The 20,000-nt window shown below is 39.3% G+C and overlaps 3 protein-coding genes and 1 pseudogene across 3 annotated transcripts in view; 1 reads left to right on the top strand and 3 right to left on the bottom strand.

The window, feature by feature from the left end:
- Window positions 1-8,856, top strand: part of LOC137973908 (adiponectin receptor protein-like) — a 15,344-nt gene extending 6,488 nt beyond the window's left edge. Inside the window, exons 5-6 of the mRNA XM_068820805.1 lie at window positions 7,245-7,438; window positions 8,718-8,856. Coding sequence (XP_068676906.1) covers window positions 7,245-7,438; window positions 8,718-8,834 — 311 coding nt within the window. The 3' untranslated portion in view covers window positions 8,835-8,856. The remainder of the gene's footprint in view (window positions 1-7,244; window positions 7,439-8,717) is intronic.
- A 1,728-nt stretch (window positions 8,857-10,584) lies between these two features.
- Window positions 10,585-14,966, bottom strand: LOC137973907 (tetratricopeptide repeat protein 28-like). The gene is made up of 2 exons (XM_068820804.1): window positions 13,578-14,966; window positions 10,585-13,016 (listed from the first exon to the last, which is right to left on the bottom strand). Exons 1-2 carry the CDS (start codon window positions 14,956-14,958, stop codon window positions 12,997-12,999), a joined length of 1,401 nt encoding a protein of 466 aa, XP_068676905.1. The 5' UTR covers window positions 14,959-14,966; the 3' UTR covers window positions 10,585-12,996.
- Window positions 14,967-15,106: 140 nt separating this feature from the next.
- The window catches only part of LOC137973909 (G-protein-signaling modulator 1 pseudogene), a 23,094-nt pseudogene continuing 18,200 nt past the window's right edge, over window positions 15,107-20,000 (bottom strand).
- On the bottom strand, window positions 16,172-16,926 carry LOC137972804 (G-protein-signaling modulator 2-like). Its single transcript, XM_068819516.1, has 2 exons — window positions 16,620-16,926; window positions 16,172-16,575 (listed from the first exon to the last, which is right to left on the bottom strand). Exons 1-2 carry the CDS (start codon window positions 16,924-16,926, stop codon window positions 16,172-16,174), a joined length of 711 nt encoding a protein of 236 aa, XP_068675617.1.

The raw sequence follows: 20,000 nt of genomic DNA, 5'->3' as shown, positions 1-20,000 counted from the left end.
TCATTTATATATTTTTATATTTACAATACGATCACTCTTTACAATTCAAAACTAGTACTACTTACAATATTGTACTTACACTACTTACAATATTAACACTAATATTAAGATACGATACAGTACCGCTACGTACGAAACGCTTTTATACCAAGCAACTCCTTCATTATCACATCATCTGTATGTTAGCATACACAGAATAAATAAATTAAGGTGCCCGTTGTATTTAAGTGGACATGAAATGTTTTCTTACCTCTTTTTGAAATTCAGGCTATATATTTCTTTTTCAATTGTTAACATTTCACGATATGTCCAGAAAGGAGGCAATAATGAAAATGGGAGATTGACAAAACTTCGCCAACAGTGCCGAATTTGGAAAAATTGGTGGATTTGGCGAAATTTCGTCAACAGTTTCGACAGCATACGACAACTTAATAGAAATGACCTAGCCTTAGGGCGGGGGCACCTAACGATAATCTTCGGTCAAATATGTGTTCAGCAGGAGAGTCAAACTAATCTGTGAATCTCGGTACTACGCTGCCAAACAGCTATATAATTCTTTACTAAAACATCAGCAAAAAGTTTAGCAACAAGGTAAAAGTAGTCCCTTACGTTTTCGGAAGAGACATTTTTCCAATTTTTGGCCCTCGTAAAGGTCACAGTTTCGGATGAGCAAATGGTTCTCTGGGAAGTTCTTCGAAGGCACATTCAGCTAGCAATTTCTGAAATAAAGATATCATTCCCTAAAATTTTCGGACAATTCAATTTTCAGCTAAGATTTCCGAATAGATAAAATTCTTCTGGGTGATAAGGACATCTCTTCATACAGTCATTATACATTACAAGGAGTATAGAAATGTCTCTCAAAGGCTTTTGGCTTAATTTGTTCGTTGGGTGCCCTTGTTAGGGGCCAAAGGAACGCGGGAGATTTGGCGATAATGGCCATTTGGCAAAAACGGTGGATTTAGCGAAATTTTGCTAAAGTGTTAAGTCCACAAAATCAAGACAGAACTCAGCAACTTATGTTTGTGACAAAAAAAAATAATAATAATAATAATAACAAAAATGAGGACATGTTGACAAATAATTTAAATTTTTCTAAAGGATAACATCAATCAGAACCATGGAAGAGATCTGTACATTCTGTTTTGGAGTTCAGTGTGTTAATCAGTTTCCAATGCAATTGAGGTTAAGATACCATTTGCATGTTGGAAGCGAAGAGTATCCAATATGAAGAGAATTGCACCCACTCCGAAGAATACATGTGCCACAAAATTTTAATGAAATGCAGCTAACAGGTAGAAAGAACAAGATCCACGTAAGCACTAACTGCCAATGAAAATTTAATGCTACATTCTATTTCAAAATAGCGCTTTCTTTGAATTTTCAATCATCACGGATCCGTTTCAGAAAATACATGAAGTTAACTTAATTAATTTGAAAGCTGAAGAATCATATATTAACGATGAAATGATATATGAAATCAAGAGATTATGAAGGTAAGAGAAGTAATCCCTCATACTGGCCCTATTCCCATCGTAATCCCTCTTAAGTTATTTTTAGGTCTCCTGCGAGATCCGGCATTCCCACGAGGGTTAACTGATAGCCAATCACATGTCCCCATTTTTACCAATGTTGACAGGTGAGCGAATTCCCACGCAATGATTCGCGTCGTTCGCGATTTACCATCAAACAAAAATGGCGGAGGATGTTGAGACAAACGCGTATATACATTTTGTAGACGAAAGTGACTTGTTGACTACAGATTTAAGCGATTACAACGACTTATGTTTTGAAACCTGTATCTTGGAAGGAACGAGTTATGTCACCGACAGGATTTTGTACAGAATGGCAAATGGAAGACTATAGTCGATAAGTACGATCTCTCTGACTTCAATAAACGCATTCTCGGTTTCCTTTGCGGGATTAAAATATGACGACTTAATTCTTATATGGTGATAAAGTAGACAGATAGAGCTCTACAACAGTACCAAACATGAAAGGAAAACTTGAATCAAGCGTCCGATAAAAATTTTTGAACCCGTGTTATCGGATTCAAGTAAATTTGTAAAGCACGTATGTTAAATATAGCTGTCTCCTTAAAAAAAGATTTAACACGGTTTCGTATATGGCACAACCTTGATGTGGTATCATTGAAAACTAGACAATTAAGCGATTTCAGTTATTGATGTTTGAAGCCTGTATCTTGAAAGGATCGAGTTTTATAAGCGACAGAATTTTGTAAACATTGGCAATTCGCAAACTACAGTCAACAAGTAATATATCGCTGACTTGGTTAACGCGTTCTTGATTTTCTTCGCGGGATTAAAATATGACGACTTAATTCTTAGATATTCATAAATTAGACAGATATCAGACATGAAAAGAAAACTTGAACAGACAGTGCGATAAAAATATTAATGTATGAACAAGTGGTATCGGATGGAAGTCAATTTGCAAAGCACGCATGTTAAATATACCTGCATCTTTCAAAATTATTAAACTCGGTTTCGTACATTGGACAGTGTTGAAATTGGTGTCACTGTAAACAACACAGTTAAGCGATTTGAATGATATATCTTTGCATATTTTATCTTCAAAGTAACGAGTTTTATAGGCGACAGAATTTTGTACACAATGAAATATCAAGTCACCAAGTAACATATTCCTGACTTGTCAACGCGTTCTGGACTTTCTTAGCGGACTTAAACTATGGTGACTTAATTCTATGATATTCATAAATTAGACAGCTAACGCTTTCAAACAGTACCACACATGACAGGAAAATTTCAATTGACCGCACGATAAAAATTTTTAAAACCGTAAGATCGGATTGAAGTCAATTTGCAACGAACGCGTAAAATATAGCTCCCACTTACAAAATTATTTAACACGGTTTCCTACATTAGACAATCGTAAAACTGGTATCAGAGTGAATTATACAGTTAACCGATTTCCATGATATATGATTGCAAACTGTATCTTGACAGGGTTAGTTTTGTAAGCGACAGAATTTTGTAGACGATGAGAAAGTGCGCACTAAAATGGACAAGTAACGCAATGCAACCAAGGTAAACATATCTGCATCTGTCAAAAATATTTAACACGGTTTGATACATTGGAAATTCTTCAAATTGGTATCTCTGTAAACTAGACAGTTAAGCAATTCTAAGGCAATTCCAGTGTTTGAAACCTGTATCTTGCAGACAATGAATTTTATCAGGCCATGAAACTCAATTTTGAAAACGGGGAGTGGCATCATACAGAATTTGCTGCACTTTCTCTCCTCCACGAAACTTCCACGTAACGCGCGCGGTAACATTATCCGCGGGAAAATTGATATCATCTAAAAATAACCTAAGAGGGATTACGATGGGAATAAGGCCAGTATGAGGGATTACTTCTCTTACCTTTATAATCTCTTGATGAAATGGATCATATATGAACTGGGGATATGAAATCAAGTGAAGCTATGATCCTTGCAGTTATGAACTCAATTTTTGCAATTGCGTAAAGAAGCATATATGTGAGATTACTTTTTTCAAAAGAATACCTTGACAAAACGGAAGTCGCATGTTCGCCTCGACTGCTATTACACCGCGGTGTAAACAGTGCTCGATGTCGGAACTACTGTTTGTCAGCCTTGGACAGTATCATACCAGCGGGTAGGTACAAATTACAGGTCACAAGCCACAGGTCATTGTTTTACCCATGCAGAAAAAAACATTAATCGTTTACAAATGCTAACACTAGGCCTAAAAAGGTTTGTTTAGTCCTAAAGGTAAGCTTTAATGAATGTTTAGGATTCAAATAGTGATTTGTGACTTGTGACCTAGGACCTGCCTTTTGTACCTGCCGTCATACCACCTGTGTTGTGTTTTCTTGGTAGTATTTGAAGTCTTGCTTCTTATGCTCCTGGTTTCCATTGCCTCTATCCATAAAACTTTCCTTGTTCAATTTCAAACGGTGATTTAATATAATGGACCTTGTAAAAGGAAGATGACATCAAATTCCACTACGCTTTAAGTGCATCGATCCGCCATGTTGAAATTAGGTAACTTACATAACGTACCCATACAACGTACCTAACTCGTTCCCAGTGTTCTATCTTTCTGCGTTGTTACAGGGCACATCGACCCCACGTCTAGTCATTAGTGACATGGGCTTCTCCTTCTCCCGTTTTGCGATGGAATGCCCGTTGTATTGCTTTGGCGATACCTGACCAGTAAATGTTGTGTTTATAGAACTTCATTTCTACGGGAGCCCATTAAACGTAGCTTCCATCTGTATTGTACGCTTGAATCAGCCCTTTCCCGTATCTTTCTATTTTTAGAACTGCTATATTTCACATATGTGACTGAGGACATGCGTCAAGTGGTTCACATACGTCACATACGTATGTGACGTAATAAATGGCCGACCATAGGTTTATTAAGGCCCAGCTACACCTTGTAACATTGTTAGAAGAACACGTCCCAACATTATTATATGAACGATTCTAACAATGTTGGATACGCATATAACATTGTTCGAAACATGCCACTCTTAAATTAGCCTTTGCAATACAACATTGTTAAAAGGGTGGCTACACGTTCCAGCATTTGTTGTATGTTGGAGAAAATGTTTGATCGAAATCAAAACATTCTTCCACTAGATACACGTCATCAAACATGCATGCTACACGTTCCAACGTTGTTGATCCAACGAAATTAATGTTTTATAACAATGTTTGAATGTGTAACAGGGATACGGGAAAGGGTTGACTTAGATGGAGGCTCCGGGTAATGGGCTCCTGAGTTCTACTACTATCATTCAGAAGAATGGCGTGTGTGCTTACTAAAAGCGGTTTTTTTTAAATAATACGGGGCCCTTGTGCTACAAGGAGCAGAAAACCGAAAGATTTGGTTGACGTCAATCAAATCAACCGTTGAATATATTTCGAATTCGATGTGATATTTGATATCTTTCCAAGCTATTCTGTAGTTTTCATTTAAAGTTACCATGGCCGGGATTTGAAAATTACATTTGTGGGAAAGATGGAATATACAACTTTAATTCACGTAAGTCAAAGAATATCTATCAACTCCAAAGAGTACTGCGACTCAGACAAAAATTAGGTGTTCCCAGAAAGGGGGCCAATAACTGGTTACATCATCTCTTTTACCCATTCCACAGTTCTGAGAGTCCCGAGTCTCTCTGTAACTCCTCAGCGCTCTGTTCCCTCCATGGTAACAGGCGAGGGACAGGGAGATTATTAGAATGATTTGCACATCAACCAGTGTCAAGTTAGCCGCCCTAAATACTGAAGAGGAATGCATAAGCTCATGTTAGCGAAATTCTTGATCGAGAGTTCTCTGTTTGTAAACCATGACGTTCTCAACCTTTCAACCTTAGCACCCTTAATTGCTACAATTGGCCTGGGTGATATACTTTAAATTCCAATTTCAACATTATAAATGACACTGTGAATTAGTGACATGCGCACCATACATGACACCAGAGATGTTTCAACACCGTGTTATTTAGTTTAAAACAAATTTAAAAAAAATAACTAATTTATTGTTATAAGATTAAGGTCAGCAGGCTAAGTTTTCTGAATAAAATGAAGACATTCAATGAGTTGTTACCCACGAGTTCACGTTGTAAAACGGGGCAATACACATGCAGCTTCTTTATTGGTGCTGTTGAAGTCATCTTTTATATTTAATTAACTTGCGAAATGCATCGGGCAGGGAAATTCGGCAAAATTACGAATGCCGAATTTTTCTTCTTAAACCTAACTACCGAAAATTGTCGGGCAGGGGGATTCGGCATATTAGAAATGCCGAATTTGAGAAGGTTAAGATTACCGGGCTAAGTTTGGTGAATAAAATAAATGTCATTGTTCCCCAAGAATTCATGCTGTAGAGCCGGGAAATGCACATGTAAGTTCTTAGCTCGCAATTGGTGCTGTTAAAGTCATCTTCTAATTCTAATATTGCCAAATCCGCCAGGCAGGGAAATTGGTCATAATTATTATTGTCTAATATTTGAAGGTTAAGGTTAGCAGACCACGTTTGGTGGTTTCACGAAGTATCTCGTAATTCGCCAAATCTACCACCCTAGAGTAAACAGTGCTTAGTGTGATGGTTTTACAGACAGACAACACATCGGTAAAATCGCAATTATCGCCCAATTCCTCACCATAGTGAACAAGAGTGAAGTTTGGTAGTTTGACGGATTTGACGAAATATCGCCAAGTCCTCCATTTTCGCCATTGCCTGCATTTATGGACTCTTTTGTTGTAAATTCGTCAAATAACCTTGGGCTATTTGTCAAGTACTTGTGCTTTACATTACTTAATTAACACAGCACTCGCGTTGCTTACGAAAGCGTTACATTGCCTGCTCTGCAATTCTATTGCACATGAGCATACCACGACAGCTGTTTAATTTGGGGAGCATCACGTCATTTAGTACGCTGAGTTAATTTTTTTAGCAACAAACTCAGAAATGTTATGTACGCAGGGGAATGTTTACATCGAGCCCCGTCCAGGTCTCAGTTGGTCGGAACGGGACGAAGGAAAAACGCGGGGTTGAAACAAAGAGGACTGGGACGACCTTAGTCTCCTCTCGACTTTTTCTCTCTCCTGAAGAGCAACTGACAGCCTGGAAGGGGATAGTTTTCATTAGCCACTCAACCGTCAGTGCAAACTCAGCAGTGCCTTGATGTTAAGTGCCCTTTGTTTGGACAAAAGACACTGATGCGCCTGCTTAATATGTTATTTGTGCATTTACTTGGGTCGTCAATAAAAACCAGTTGTTATATGTATAAGGAATCAAGAACTGGAGAGCATTTCGTGATTTATGGGAACGAGTGATGTTTTAAATGTTCCAGGCGCTTGCAATTTGGACTTTCAAAACATCGACAGTGACCATAAACCACGAAATACATGAGCAAGTTCATACGATTTTTACTGATTATTGCATTTCTGTTTTCATGGCAACTTCAATGTTGCACTTTATAACCTATTTGATGCATTCGTTATTGACCAATCAGAAACGCGATATTCTGTTGAGTATATAATAAGAATCACTCAGTGTAGCAGCAAAAATGTATGTAGTCGAATTTCTAACCCCTACGTGCTAGAATATTTTAATTAAAGGACCTCGTATATTATTTCATATCGATGTAAGGCTTACATTCGTCCTTCATAACAAAGCAATACTCTTGACTTGTCCTAACAAACTCAACTTTTATTTTCCCAGTTCTGCTGGTTGCATTCGGATGGTCGGGTATAATCCCTGCCATTCATCTTATAGCTCTCTATGGTGTTCACCTGGTAATGCGTCTTGTTGCATTGCAATGGATGGGCCTCATGAGTTTGCTATACACTGCTAGTGCTGTCACTTACGCGACAAGGATCCCCGAGAGATTCCTCCCTGGAAAATGTGATATTTGGGTAAGCATAAATACTAGTCGTGCCGAGATCAGCCTTACCATTATCCTAATGTATGTCAGGTTTGATCAGTTTTTCGCAAATTGCCGGTGCTCGTTATTTAACGCTAAGTCTCCGTGTTACCCATTCCTTAGACTTGCAAATGTGTGTCTTTAACAAAACTTTGCGATCAATTTCCCAACCCAAGGCACAAAAGAAAAGGACTATTCACCACCGGGAAACTCCTAGTCAACTTAAGTTTCAAGAACAAGTTGTCTCTACTGACGGCGACAAAAACGCCACAAAATATTTATATTATTGGTTAAAAGTGGGAAATATCCGTGCTGTAGGAGCGGCACTCACTTTAGCTCATATTTTGCAGTGCCCTGCATAACAACGACCAGAAATCACCAAATTTGAGGTTTTAAGGTCAACGCAAGCACGCAAATGCGATTTCTTTGCTTACACCTGACGTCACGGTGGTTATGGTGGTGGAAAGAACAATAGCGAAGAGTTTTTTCTATTATTTATTACTATGCAAAACTTGAGCTACTGTTTTCTATTATTTTGGCACCATCATGGCCGTCGTATCACGTGAGTGCTATAAAGAATTTTTACTCTAAAATCGCTGGTACGACGGACGAGAGGGAATAACTTAGAAAAGTGCAAAGTTATATTTTGAGGTGACTTTTTCTTCCACGTCATCGTCGTAGTTTGTTTATTGTGGTAGTAAATTTAGGAAGACGGTAATGTTAAAGTCTGATAGCCCATTTACGAGTTGCTACATGCCTCAGCTTCAAAGCAAGTGCTGGTGCACCACCAATCAAATGGAAATGAGTTGCGTATTTGTAGAATATAGCACTGTACGAAAAGGACTGGGACCAATAATATAGGTTGGTTGATCCAAAAAATACGTAGACGAAAATAAAAGGATGTTTGGTTGTAACTGTTGCGTGTCAAGAGCTCCCTCTAACATATTCTTATGCAAATCAAACTCATTTCCCTTACAATAGTTGAGCACCAAGACTCATTTCGAAACCGAGACAAACAGCAACTCGGAAACGGCCCATTGACGTGCATTTTATTTCTTGCAGAAATACTTGAATGTAGCTCGTTAATTCTACTAAATTGTTTTATTTGAGACTCAAAATTCCGCTTGGATTTAAACCTCCGACCACAGGAGACTAGCGTGCTATGCCATTTTCTAATCAGGCGAGCAGCAAAACGACCTGTCTTCTCATTTTTTTCAGTTTTCTCGCATGTTTCACCTTTTCTGCCTTTCTTTCTTTTTTTTTTTCTTTAGTTTCAAAGCCACCAGATCTTCCACGTACTAGTGGTGATTGCTGCGTTCGTCCATTTGCATGCTATTTGTGAAATGGCGCGCTACAGATTTGACCATGGAGCAGCTTGTCAACCATAAATTGAAACACAAGACATGGCGTCATTTTGGTTGTCTCCAAAGAGGATACATTTACCGAGTATAACCGGTTGAAAGGAAAGGAACTTTATCTTGAATGTCTAGTCTTCTAGCGCTGAAGCACTACTTCGGGACACTGTAAACTGAAATCACCAAATTAACGCAAGTCAAATCAAATGTTGTTTTTTTAGAGAGGGGAAAGCCGGAATTCCCGGGGAAAAAAAAATCTCGATGCAGAGTAGAGAATCAAGAAACTCAACCCACGTAAGACGACACAATGGTGGGAGATGATTGCTCTCAGCACTGCGCCATCCCTGCACCTCAAATGAAATGTTTAAGAGGAGAAAGGATGGTCAGTGGAAAATTGAGAGTGCTCGAACAAATGTTCAAGGAGAGGAACGCTCCTTTGAGGTCTGGTTAAGCTAGGTATATTTCCTGGAGTTTCAAAGAAGATGTTGGATGTCGAAGAAAAAACCCTATTCTTGTATTTATCCCGACGTGCAGAGACTTTTAAATGTCTTCCAGCTTTAATTCATCTGAGAATATTATTATATCTATGTGTATCGAAAATGTAGCTGTTATACACCTTATTCCAAAATGGCTACCATTTTAGTATTCTTTTGTTTGCTTTTAAATTAGCCTTTGTTGACTCATTTAAGGTTAAATATTCTTTTGAATTAAGCATTTAAGAACAAGGCGAAAAGGGATAATTTGCAAGCAAGCATTTTGGAATAAGTTGTATTTTCTGCAAATCTTCTTTTACAAACCCTAGTCAATGACTATGTCATGGGTTAACGATGAAATGATACATGAGATGAATCATTTTTAAGGGTTATTTATGGTCATGGGTTATTTATGGTTTTGAATGGATAACATGATTAAAATACTAATTATGCAAGATTTGGAGAAAAGGACTCCATTTCTACCAATGATTGATCGCGTACGAATGCCGTAAGAGCGCTTGTCAAGTTTTCTTTTCTTCATGGTTAAAATGCAAATGTTTTTGTGGGTAAAAACAATTACAATTTACACTCATAAGGAGACTGGTATTCCCATAGCTGAGCTTTCTTGTTTTCCATAAAATGATCTGTTATACTAGTATTATGTAGATCTTAATACGAAGTGTAAAAGGTCCGCAATCTTAGCAGGTGTTAGTGTTCTGCTGTCACTTTCTAGCTTTCCCGCGTCAGGCGGCTTCTACAGCGCCTTCGATGGCAACGCTTTTAAACAGACTCCACGTCGAATTGTACCTGCCCTACCTATCGCCTAAAGAAGCCTAGCGGTAAGCGAAGGAAACGTCGCGATCTACAATCTCAATGACTATACGATGAAGCAAATGATCATACGCTCTATCATTCATTTCCCACCACGATGATCAAGAATCACCTTTATTACAATATCTGGGTCATCAAATTTGTCTCCCTCACTGCCGTCAGAGGGGAGACAGGTATCTGAACCTCTTTCGGGACCTAGAAGTTGGCATACAGCACTCCTGCATCGCGTCCAGAGCTCGCGTTATACTGGTCACATTTTTTTTTAAATTTTTGTTCGCGCATGCTCAAATATTCAGCATATGTTCGATACAATGACCGAATTTTGATAACACATCCATATTTCGCGGTGAGAATTATAGACAAGCAAAGGAATCAGCTGTAAACTGAAATGGGAGATGGTAAAACATTTGGTAGTTGCAGGCGGTCAGGCTTCCCATTTCGTCTTCAGATGACAGACAAGTAAATAAAAAGAAGAAACTGCACCCAGGTAAGACAAATTGTACTTTATATCTGTTAAACTGACGCTTTGGAAATCGATGGTATAGCTACAAGAAGTCGCGAAATTGTTAAGACACTTTAATTCAAAACACCTTTTCTAGCTTCCAATACCCGCCGTATCTAGTACTTAAACCTTTCCCACTTCCCCTCCCCTCTCCCCCTTTCAATGTTGACTGTTTAAGTTTCCAACATTGTTTGCCTTGTTAGCAACATTGATGAGGAGGGGGCCGGTGCAGTGAGAGAGATAATAGGTAGATATATAACGTTCCAAGAACGTAGTGTCTCCACTATTTTTGAAACTTGTTGTAGGATCATCTGATAATGAAAGAAATCGTTGGCTGCCAGTGCTATCTAGCAAGTTGTTAATTTCCGTGGCTTAGAGCTATAGCTAATTTTTAAATTGACAGTCAAAAAGACGTGTTCAAAATCAGGTCTGACCACCCCTCGAAGAAATAGATTGACAAGTCCATTTTGTCGTGGACATAACCTCGTTTGCACCAATCAAATAGTCAAAACTACAGTTGTCGAAGAAACCAAATACACTGTATACACTTTTGACACTTTTTACATGTGTTCGTTTATCGGCTAGTGAATTCACACAGGAACGCAAGCAGCAATCCTGGACAAAATCGTTGAGACATTTTCTAGTTATTTCTCCTTGTTCAATCAGTTTGATTCATTGAAATTAACCTTCTAGTTATGAGCACTCCTTTCCGCCCAAACGGTGTTGTCCGATATCTCGGTTATTTGAGCTTCTCTATAAAGAACATTGCTTTGGTTGGGAAAGGGAATAAAATATTTTAGGGCTTGCGAAAGGTCTCAAGTACTTTTGTCCAGAATTGGGAATTGAATTTTTAGAGAAAAACAAAATAATAGAGAGATTTAGACTCGCGTTTACAGCAAAACGGCAACGCAAACTTGCCAAGAATCAAAAGAGACCTGTTTGCTTTTAGCTCAGTTTTTGATGCTACCTATAAACATCGTGAAACTTTTCAAAAGATAGAGAAAAGTTGGAATGTGAGAATCTTTATGTTTCTTTGACAAGCAGTAGCCGGTTGTTTCACGTTCACGCAGTGGTTAATCTCTCAAATGAAAGGTGTAGAATAAGTGTTGACGTTAAAAAAAAGAAAAAAAAAATCTCTGTATAGTTAAGGTACCCATTTTCTCTCACTTCGCACATTGACAATTTTCTACGAGCACTGGTTTGTCAGAACGTTCCCTTCTAAACAACATTATAGGTTTCATATGTTTACTTATATTTTTTTTTTCATACAGAGACCTAGGCTATGACTATACTGTGTTTAATTTTCCTATGACAGTTCCTTAAACCACCTGTCTGAAGGAAGGGGTCTCATACTTAATATGCATTGATCAATCTATGCATTCATTGCGAAGTTTCCCTAACAAAACTCGCAAATAAGTCGCCTTACGAAATCTGGAACGAAATTTCGCTTCAACAAGAAATCTTGCAGTCTCTTTCAAACTTTAAATGCACCCAAAATATGAGATAAGGCAACTTTTATTTCGGAGATTATCAGTTTATAGAAGTTCTAACTCTAAGAAATAGCCTATTTTTTGAAACATTTTGCCTCGATCCCTCTGTGGCAAAATCTCAGAAAATCAGCATGCAAAAAACTTTCAAAACATTCCTCATTTGATTGATTCTAGGCACTTTTTCACGGGATTTTTTTTTTCCACAGGAAAAATTATTGTCCTTCAGTTAAATTTACTACGTACATTAATTAGGGTATCAGCTAATTTCTACTTTCCTAGTCTCTTTTTTGGGGGCCTTTTTTCGATTTACTTTGGGCTCAAGTACAAATTCACTACATTCCAGATATTTCCCATTTCTTTTATTCTAGGATTCTTTTTGCACTTTTAGATAGAAAGATCCGAAGGGGTTAAAAATTTTAATTCCTAGTATCTAGGAGATCAGGCAACTCTGTCATAAACGTTTACTTTTTTGGAAAAAACAAAACTGTCGCTTGATCGCAAATGGAAGGTTAGTTAGCTAAAGAGGCATAGTTGTTACCAACGTCATGCAAAAAAGAATACCTGACGTACAATACTTGTTATAGTATTCAGGGGGAAAATAACACTACAGCTAGATCTTCGCTTATCGAAGCACACCGTTTTCTCAAGTCCTTGATTTTTGTTAAGTGATTAAGTTATAATAACTTACCCTGGTATAGAGGATAAAAGCACAGTATCTTACTATTACTTGAATGTTATCGTAAAATAAGTTTATGAACTTACTTTAGCCACAATTACATATCTTTTGTCTTCCTTGATCGCCACTGAGGTATGAATGCTTTCAAATGTTTTCAGCAAGGCATACCATCGTAGTAACGAAAATGACATCATGACGCCTTAGAGTCCAAGAAGTAGTTTTCTCATGTTTTGGATGCTGTTCCTAAAAAAAAAATATATAATCATAAGGAAAAGCGATAGTCCATGGGTTAAAGGATAACTAGGGCTTCAGTTCTGATTAATTATGGCTAAATGAAAAAATAATCCTTATCCAAGAAACCGTTTGTGCTTAGGTATAATAGCTGCTGCAACGATTCAATTATATAAGTATCACTGTGACATAAAATGTAGACCCTCAATATCAAACCTAACTTTACATAGGCAACCGGCAATCAGTGATTTCCTGCCAGTCCATAGTTCAAGTTCAAGTTTAATTTATTTCCCACTATTTACGTTTCAGTTCTCAGATATAAATTTAAAAGTCTCTCATTAGTTAATTAAATAACACCTGCAAGAGGTAAGTAAGTGCCGGACTCCTTGAATGCAGACAATATTTATTTCAGAGGCCATCCAAAGCAGTTGGTATAGCAACTACATTGGCGACTGAGTTTTGAAATCATTTCCCAGTGACGACCTTACTTGTTCCTCTTGACAAATCAAGGATTATTAACCTGTACAATGTACTTCTTCTCCGTAATTAGAATAGAATTTGAATAGCACTTACCATTATATCCAATCTCGTGTTGGCCAAATTCAAACGTGACATCATCGCCAATTAGCACGAATGGCGCCCAGTACTTTACTGCGGAATACTTCTTTGTCTTCCGAAGAGAATTCATAGCATGGTGAAGAGCTAAACTGGTACTTTTTCTATCTGCCAAGTGTTGGTAGAAACATTTCATGAACAGCAAGGTCGCCTCGTCATCAATAGCCCAGAGTGACACCAGAACAGACCGGGCACCAGCACACAGGAAAGCCCTAGCTATTCCCACTACACCCTCAGATTTTAACTCTCCCTGGCCACTATGACAGCAACTCAGCACAACCAGTCTTGCCTGAAGTCGAAGTGCATGAACATCACTCATTGTTAGCAAGTAATCTTCCTCTTCGGGGATCTGAGATGTGCGTACTGGATTTGGGGCCAAAGCAATTTCTCCAAATTCGGAATCTCCATGTGCAGCAATATGGATTAAATAAACTGACTTCATTCTTTCCAGCACCTCATTTTTTGTTGCATTTTTGCCAGTGAGAGGCGCGGTCTCTAAAAGTTCTCCAATCATGTCCACCTCTTTCTTGGCACACGGCAACTGTTCAAACATGGGTTCGCCGGTGCCGTAAGTGACTTCCTTTAAACACGGATCCCCCACTATCATCGCTTCATTCTTAGCGTAGAAGTTGTCAGGTGCGCCAGCAATCACTTTAAAAGCGGTCAGTGAGGGAACAGTGCAAATCCTGACAGAGCCACTCAGTGCTGAATAAGGCGCCAAGCAAAATGGCCCATCAGGAACAAAGACTAAGTCATCACTTTTGAGCAAGTCAGCAATGGGACTGATTAAGAGATCATACAAGGGTTGCAAAAAGTGGACAGAGAGGCTCAAAGTCTCAATGGTGTGCTTGACATCCTCTCTACTGCAAGAGAAGTCGCTGCGTAGTTTATCAAGTGTGCGATTCTCGCAACGGACAACAGCTCCCGCGCTAATCTGTCTGAAAAAAGTTTTCATCAGTGATTCAGCAGTTTCATTTTCGATTTCCTTTTGCCTAAAGTGTATCATGCTACCTTTTCTCAGCAGCCAGAAACTGATCGTGTCTTCATGAAGTGCTGTAAAAACTGTTTGTGAAGGTAGATATTCTAAGACAGCAGAGGTATTTTCCTTCGTCGTAACTTCTAAGGATGGTTCCTCATCAACGCTGTATTGTACCTTCAAAATGTCTGTCAAAGCCTGTGCTCGTCCTTGCTCTGCCGCATACAAAGCCTCATCAACCTCTCCGATCTTCAAAAGTACTGTCCACAGAGCAGTATATGCAAACCGTTTTGTGTCACGAAAGCTTATTTTCCATGAATCTTCTGACTGAAGAAGACGCCTTGTTTCATCAAAATGCTTCATGCTCAGACGATAGTAATTAAGGGCTTTGCTCGTGGACCTTGAAAATTCATGGACAACACCTAGCCTATAACACGCGAATCCCAGCCCTATTAGGTCCTCCGTTTCCTTGGAAATACCAAGATTTTGTTCATGACAGAGAATAGCATTTTCAAGATCGCCCGTATTGTATGTAATAAACACTGCCGAGATTGCCATAGGCATTTCCCTCCCCGGCCCTGTCCCCTACTTCTATGGCAATACTAAGACCTTTTTTGTGGTACTCTATGGCCTGCTTAAAATTGCCTATACTGTCAAACGCATTGCCTAGATTGCAATAACCTCTTCCCTCACCGGCCCTATCCCCAACTTCTTTTGCAATACTAATATCTTGTCTGTAATACTCTATGGCTTGCTCAACATTTCCCATACTGTAATAGGCATTGCCAAGATTACCATAGGCTTGTCCCTCCAATGCCTTATCTCCTATTCCCTCTGCAATATTAAGAACTTGTATGTAATATTGTATGGCTTGCTTAAAATTGCCCAAACTGTAATAGGCATTACCGACATTGCAATAGGCTTGTCCCTCCCCAGCCCTATCACCTACTTCTTTTGCAATACTAAGATCTTGCTTGTGGTACTCTATGGCTTGCTTAAAAGTGCCCATACTGTCATAGGCATTGCCGAGATTCCCGTAGGCTTTTCCTTCCCCAGCCTTATCGCCTAGTTCTTTTGCAATGCCAAGATGTTTCGTATGGTACTCTATTGCTTGCTTAAAATTGCCCATACTGTAATAGGCATTTCCGAGATTGCCAAAGGCTTGTCCCTCCCCGATCCTATTCCCTACCTCTTTTGCAATACTTAAATGCTGTTTGTGGTACTCTATGGCTTGCTCAAAACTGCCCATCCTGTCATAGGCATTCCCTAGATTGCCATAGGCTCTTCCCTCTCCAGCCCTATCACCTACTTCCTTTGCAATACTAAGATCTTGTTTGTGGTACTCAATGGCTTGCTTAAAACTGCCCATACTGTCACAGGCATTGCCAAGATTGCCATAGGCTCTTCCTTCTCCTGCCCTATCCCCTACTTCTTTTGCAATACAGAGATGCTGTTTGTGATACTCTATGGCTTTCTTAAAATTTCCCATGCCCTCATAGGCATTACCGAGATTGCCATAGGCTCTTCCCTCTCCGGCCCTATTCCCGACTTCTTTTGCAATACTAAGATGTTGTTTTTAGTAGTCTATAGCTTGCTTAAAATTGCCCATGCTGTCATAGGCATTCCCGAGATTGCAATAGGCTCTTCCCTCTCCGACCCTATCACCTACTTCTTTTGCAATACTAAGGTCTTGTTCGTGGTACTCCATAGCTTGCTTAAAGTTGCCCATACTGTAATAGGCATTGCCGAGATTACCATACGCCCTTCCTTCCCCGACCCTATCTCCCACTTCTTTTGAAACGCTGAGATCTTGCTTGTGGTACTCCATGGCTTGCTTAAAATTGCCCATACTATCATAGGCATTGCCGAGATTCCCATAGGCGTGTCCCTCACTGGCCCTATCCCCTACCTTTTTTGCAATACTAAGATGCTGCATGTGGTACTCCATGGCTTGCTTAAAATTTCCCATGCTGTCGTAGGCTTTGCCGAGATTGCCATAGGCTCTTCCCTCCCCACCCTATCACCTGCTTCTTTCGCAATACTAAGATTTAGGTTGTGGTAATATATGGCTTTCTTAAAATTACCTATACTGTGATAAGCATTGCCGAGATTGCCATAGGCATAGCCTTCCAAAACTATAGACGCTATTCCTTTAAAAATGCTTAATGCCTGTGTGTAATTTGCTACAGCTTTTTCAAAATCGGCCATGCCATAATAATAATCTCCCAGATTTAAACAAGCCATACCCTCCGCTCGTCTGTCTTCCTCTTTTTTCGCAACGCTAAGGACTTCTATATGCTTCTCCCAAACTTCCAGCTTTCTATCTACCATGCTAAATAATCAAAATCAGGAGGATCTTCTTTGAGAGCAGTCCTGCACCTTTAAGGAAAATGAAAGAATGCATGAGAAGTTTAACGCACTGACGGCAAATGTTGAAAGGAGCAAGTTGATTGAACGGTGAATGAATGATTTGCTGAAGCCAACATTTCGTAAGGATCTGCCTTCCCTTATCAGGGCCCGGTTGTTCGAAAGCCGATTAAGTGAATCCAGGATTAGCGTAAAGTTTTCTTTCATGTTTTCTAATTTTTGGTGAAAGTTTCTTTTGCTTTTTTTGTTTTGTTTTGCCGAATATTAGCATTGAACAACATTCGGGGGTAGAAAAATAAACTCCTTGGTTAACTTTTAATCTCGGTTTAGCCTTAACCGGATTTTGAACAACTGGGCCCAGGGTTTTCCAAGCAATAACCTCGGTTTATCATCGGAAGACGTTATCTCATGAATACGTGCAATATCTTAAAATACGTAGGTTTTAAACGGCTAGCACAGATTATGCCCTTTTAATAGGAACAGTAAAATGGAAATTATGTTCTCGCATGGCCAAAAACTATATAGGAATAGGATGGAATCATATTTCGTCATTTTTATTGAAAAGTTTTAAGGCCTGTGCAAATGCTCGCAACAACACGCAACGTTGTTGGGCCCAACAATGTTGTCTCTTGTTGAGCGATGTTAGCCGATATGTGCAAACACTCGCAACAAGTCACAACATGTTGGGTCTTTAGATGAGAATACAAAGGACTCTGAGACGTTTACCATCTCCGACGCTATGTTGATTTCTTGTTCGCATGTATTTGTGTGGATACGTGGCATGTAGTGCGCGTGCGCCGGCACAACATTGTTGGATGTGCTGTGCAAACTAATGCAACATTGTTGGACCACGCTTCGATGACCGCGAAACAACAGAAATGTTGGCACTTGTTGGCTCTGAAGTTTGACCAGTTTCAAACTTCATCCAACAACTTCCAACAAGTCGCAACAACACGCAACAAAACACAACATGGTGTGCAAATGCTCGCAACATGTTGGGCCCAACAATGTTGCGAGCGTTTGCATGGGCCTTCAGGATAAGAACAAAACGCTGAAAAAGTAAGATATAAAAAGGAAACTTCAATTTGCGAGACGAAAATGGGGATTTACAGATGATTGATATTATTGACTTCGAAATTTAACAAACAATATGACTGATTACTAACCAATAGTAATCCCAAATAACAACCAGGATGGCGGCGTCAACGCGTGGTTGGACAGATCGAGTAACTCTTGCTAGAGGCGTTAAAAACTCGAGAAAGCCTTTGGAATACAAAATACGAGAGTTATAAAAACAAAACACTAAGAAGCATTATGACGAAATAGTAATGATATTGTAAGAAGATTGGAGGGTTGTCCAATACACCCGCATCGAGTCGAATCGTCTTGTCTTTGGACGACTCGTCTCAGAGACTGTCGATTCGCAAGACACTTAGGGTCGAATCGTCTGGTGTTTAGACGAATGGTCTTCGAGACTGTCGATTTGCAAGACACTTATAGAAAAATACAGCAAGAAGGATATGGGGATGGTAGGAGATATTGACGATTCGACTCGAATCGACTCGAATCGTCTGGCCTTTAGACGACTCGTCTTAGCGGCTGTTGATTTGCAAGACACTTTAAAAAGCAGCAAGAAGGATAAGAGGATGGTAGGAAACATTGACGACTCGACTCGAATCGTCTGGCGTTTAGACGCCTCGCCTACAGAACTGACTGTCGATTTGCAAGACACTTAGAAAAAAAAATACAGCAAGAAGGATAAGGGGATGGTAGGAGTCCAATCGTCTGCTGCTTAGACGACTGGTCTTAGAGACTGTCGATTTGCCGATTTGTCGATATTGACGATTCGACTCGAATCGACTCGAATCGTCTGGCCTTTAGACGACTCGTCTTAGCGGCTGTTGATTTGCAAGACACTTTAAAAAGCAGCAAGAAGGATAAGAGGATGGTAGGAAACATTGACGACTCGACTCGAATCGTCTGGCGTTTAGACGCCTCGCCTATAGAACTGACTGTCGATTTGCAAGACACTTAGAAAAAAATACGGCAAGAAGGATAAGGCGATGGTGAACAATATTGACGATTTGACTCGATATATGGAGAGCGGATGGTAAGAAATGTCTTGCTTTGAACCGTGGCGTGTTCAGGGAGACGTCTTTGCGGCTGAATTTACGAGACATTTAAGAAAATACAGTAATACAGTGAGATTTTTGACACGTTCCCAAAAAGCGCACAGCCTCACTTTGAGATGTATTTGTATAAAGACCGTTCCGCGCAATAGGTCGCACTCTTTATGACTAACTTTTCTTGCCAAGTAATAAAGCTAGCTACTTCATTAATGTATAAACTTGCAACTACTTAGATGAAGTCACGCTGTGAGTCTTAGCAGCATTGTTATTTGCGTTCAAACGATCCATTTTTCTTTGACTGCACATAGACTTCAAACTCCTTAAGTGCACTTTATTGTTATTGTTATTATTATTGATGATGATAGTGATAATGGTGTTACAACGTAAAGGACTACAAATTTAAATAAACAACATATCAGCAACAGTAGAAAGAAAGATATTTAACTCTACACTGCAAGTAGTTGTTTTATTCTCAAGCTTTCATTGAAGTTATTCTAAAATTCCTGGGTTTATCATATGTATCGGAGCTTCCCGCTTTATGAACGAGGCAAGGTCTTCGCTTCCTCGTCATGCTACCTTGCCTTCTTTCAAGGTAGCTTTTTATGTCATATCAGATCACTCTTCTAGCGGGACACTCTAAGAATGAGGCATATTCGTGTGTACTTCCTTTTGGCCATCGTTCCTTACTATATGTTCCCAGGCGAGTAATGAACGAAGATTATAGGCTGCGAATTGCTGTATTAGCAAGGGAAGATTGTAGCCGATGGATTTAAGGGTCTTGGTGTTGTTATTCGCTTCTTTTACCGTTTGTATCGCATCTTCATTGCTTTAGAAAGAGACAACTATGTGTTTTATCCTTTGGCCACCTTCCGTTGTTTAACATTCTCAGACGTAGTTTGTTTTTGTTTC

Source organism: Montipora foliosa, chromosome 10, assembly GCF_036669935.1.
Source record: "Montipora foliosa isolate CH-2021 chromosome 10, ASM3666993v2, whole genome shotgun sequence".
Classification (NCBI taxonomy): domain Eukaryota; kingdom Metazoa; phylum Cnidaria; class Anthozoa; order Scleractinia; family Acroporidae; genus Montipora; species Montipora foliosa.
This window is presented reverse-complemented; position numbering and strand designations above follow the sequence as displayed.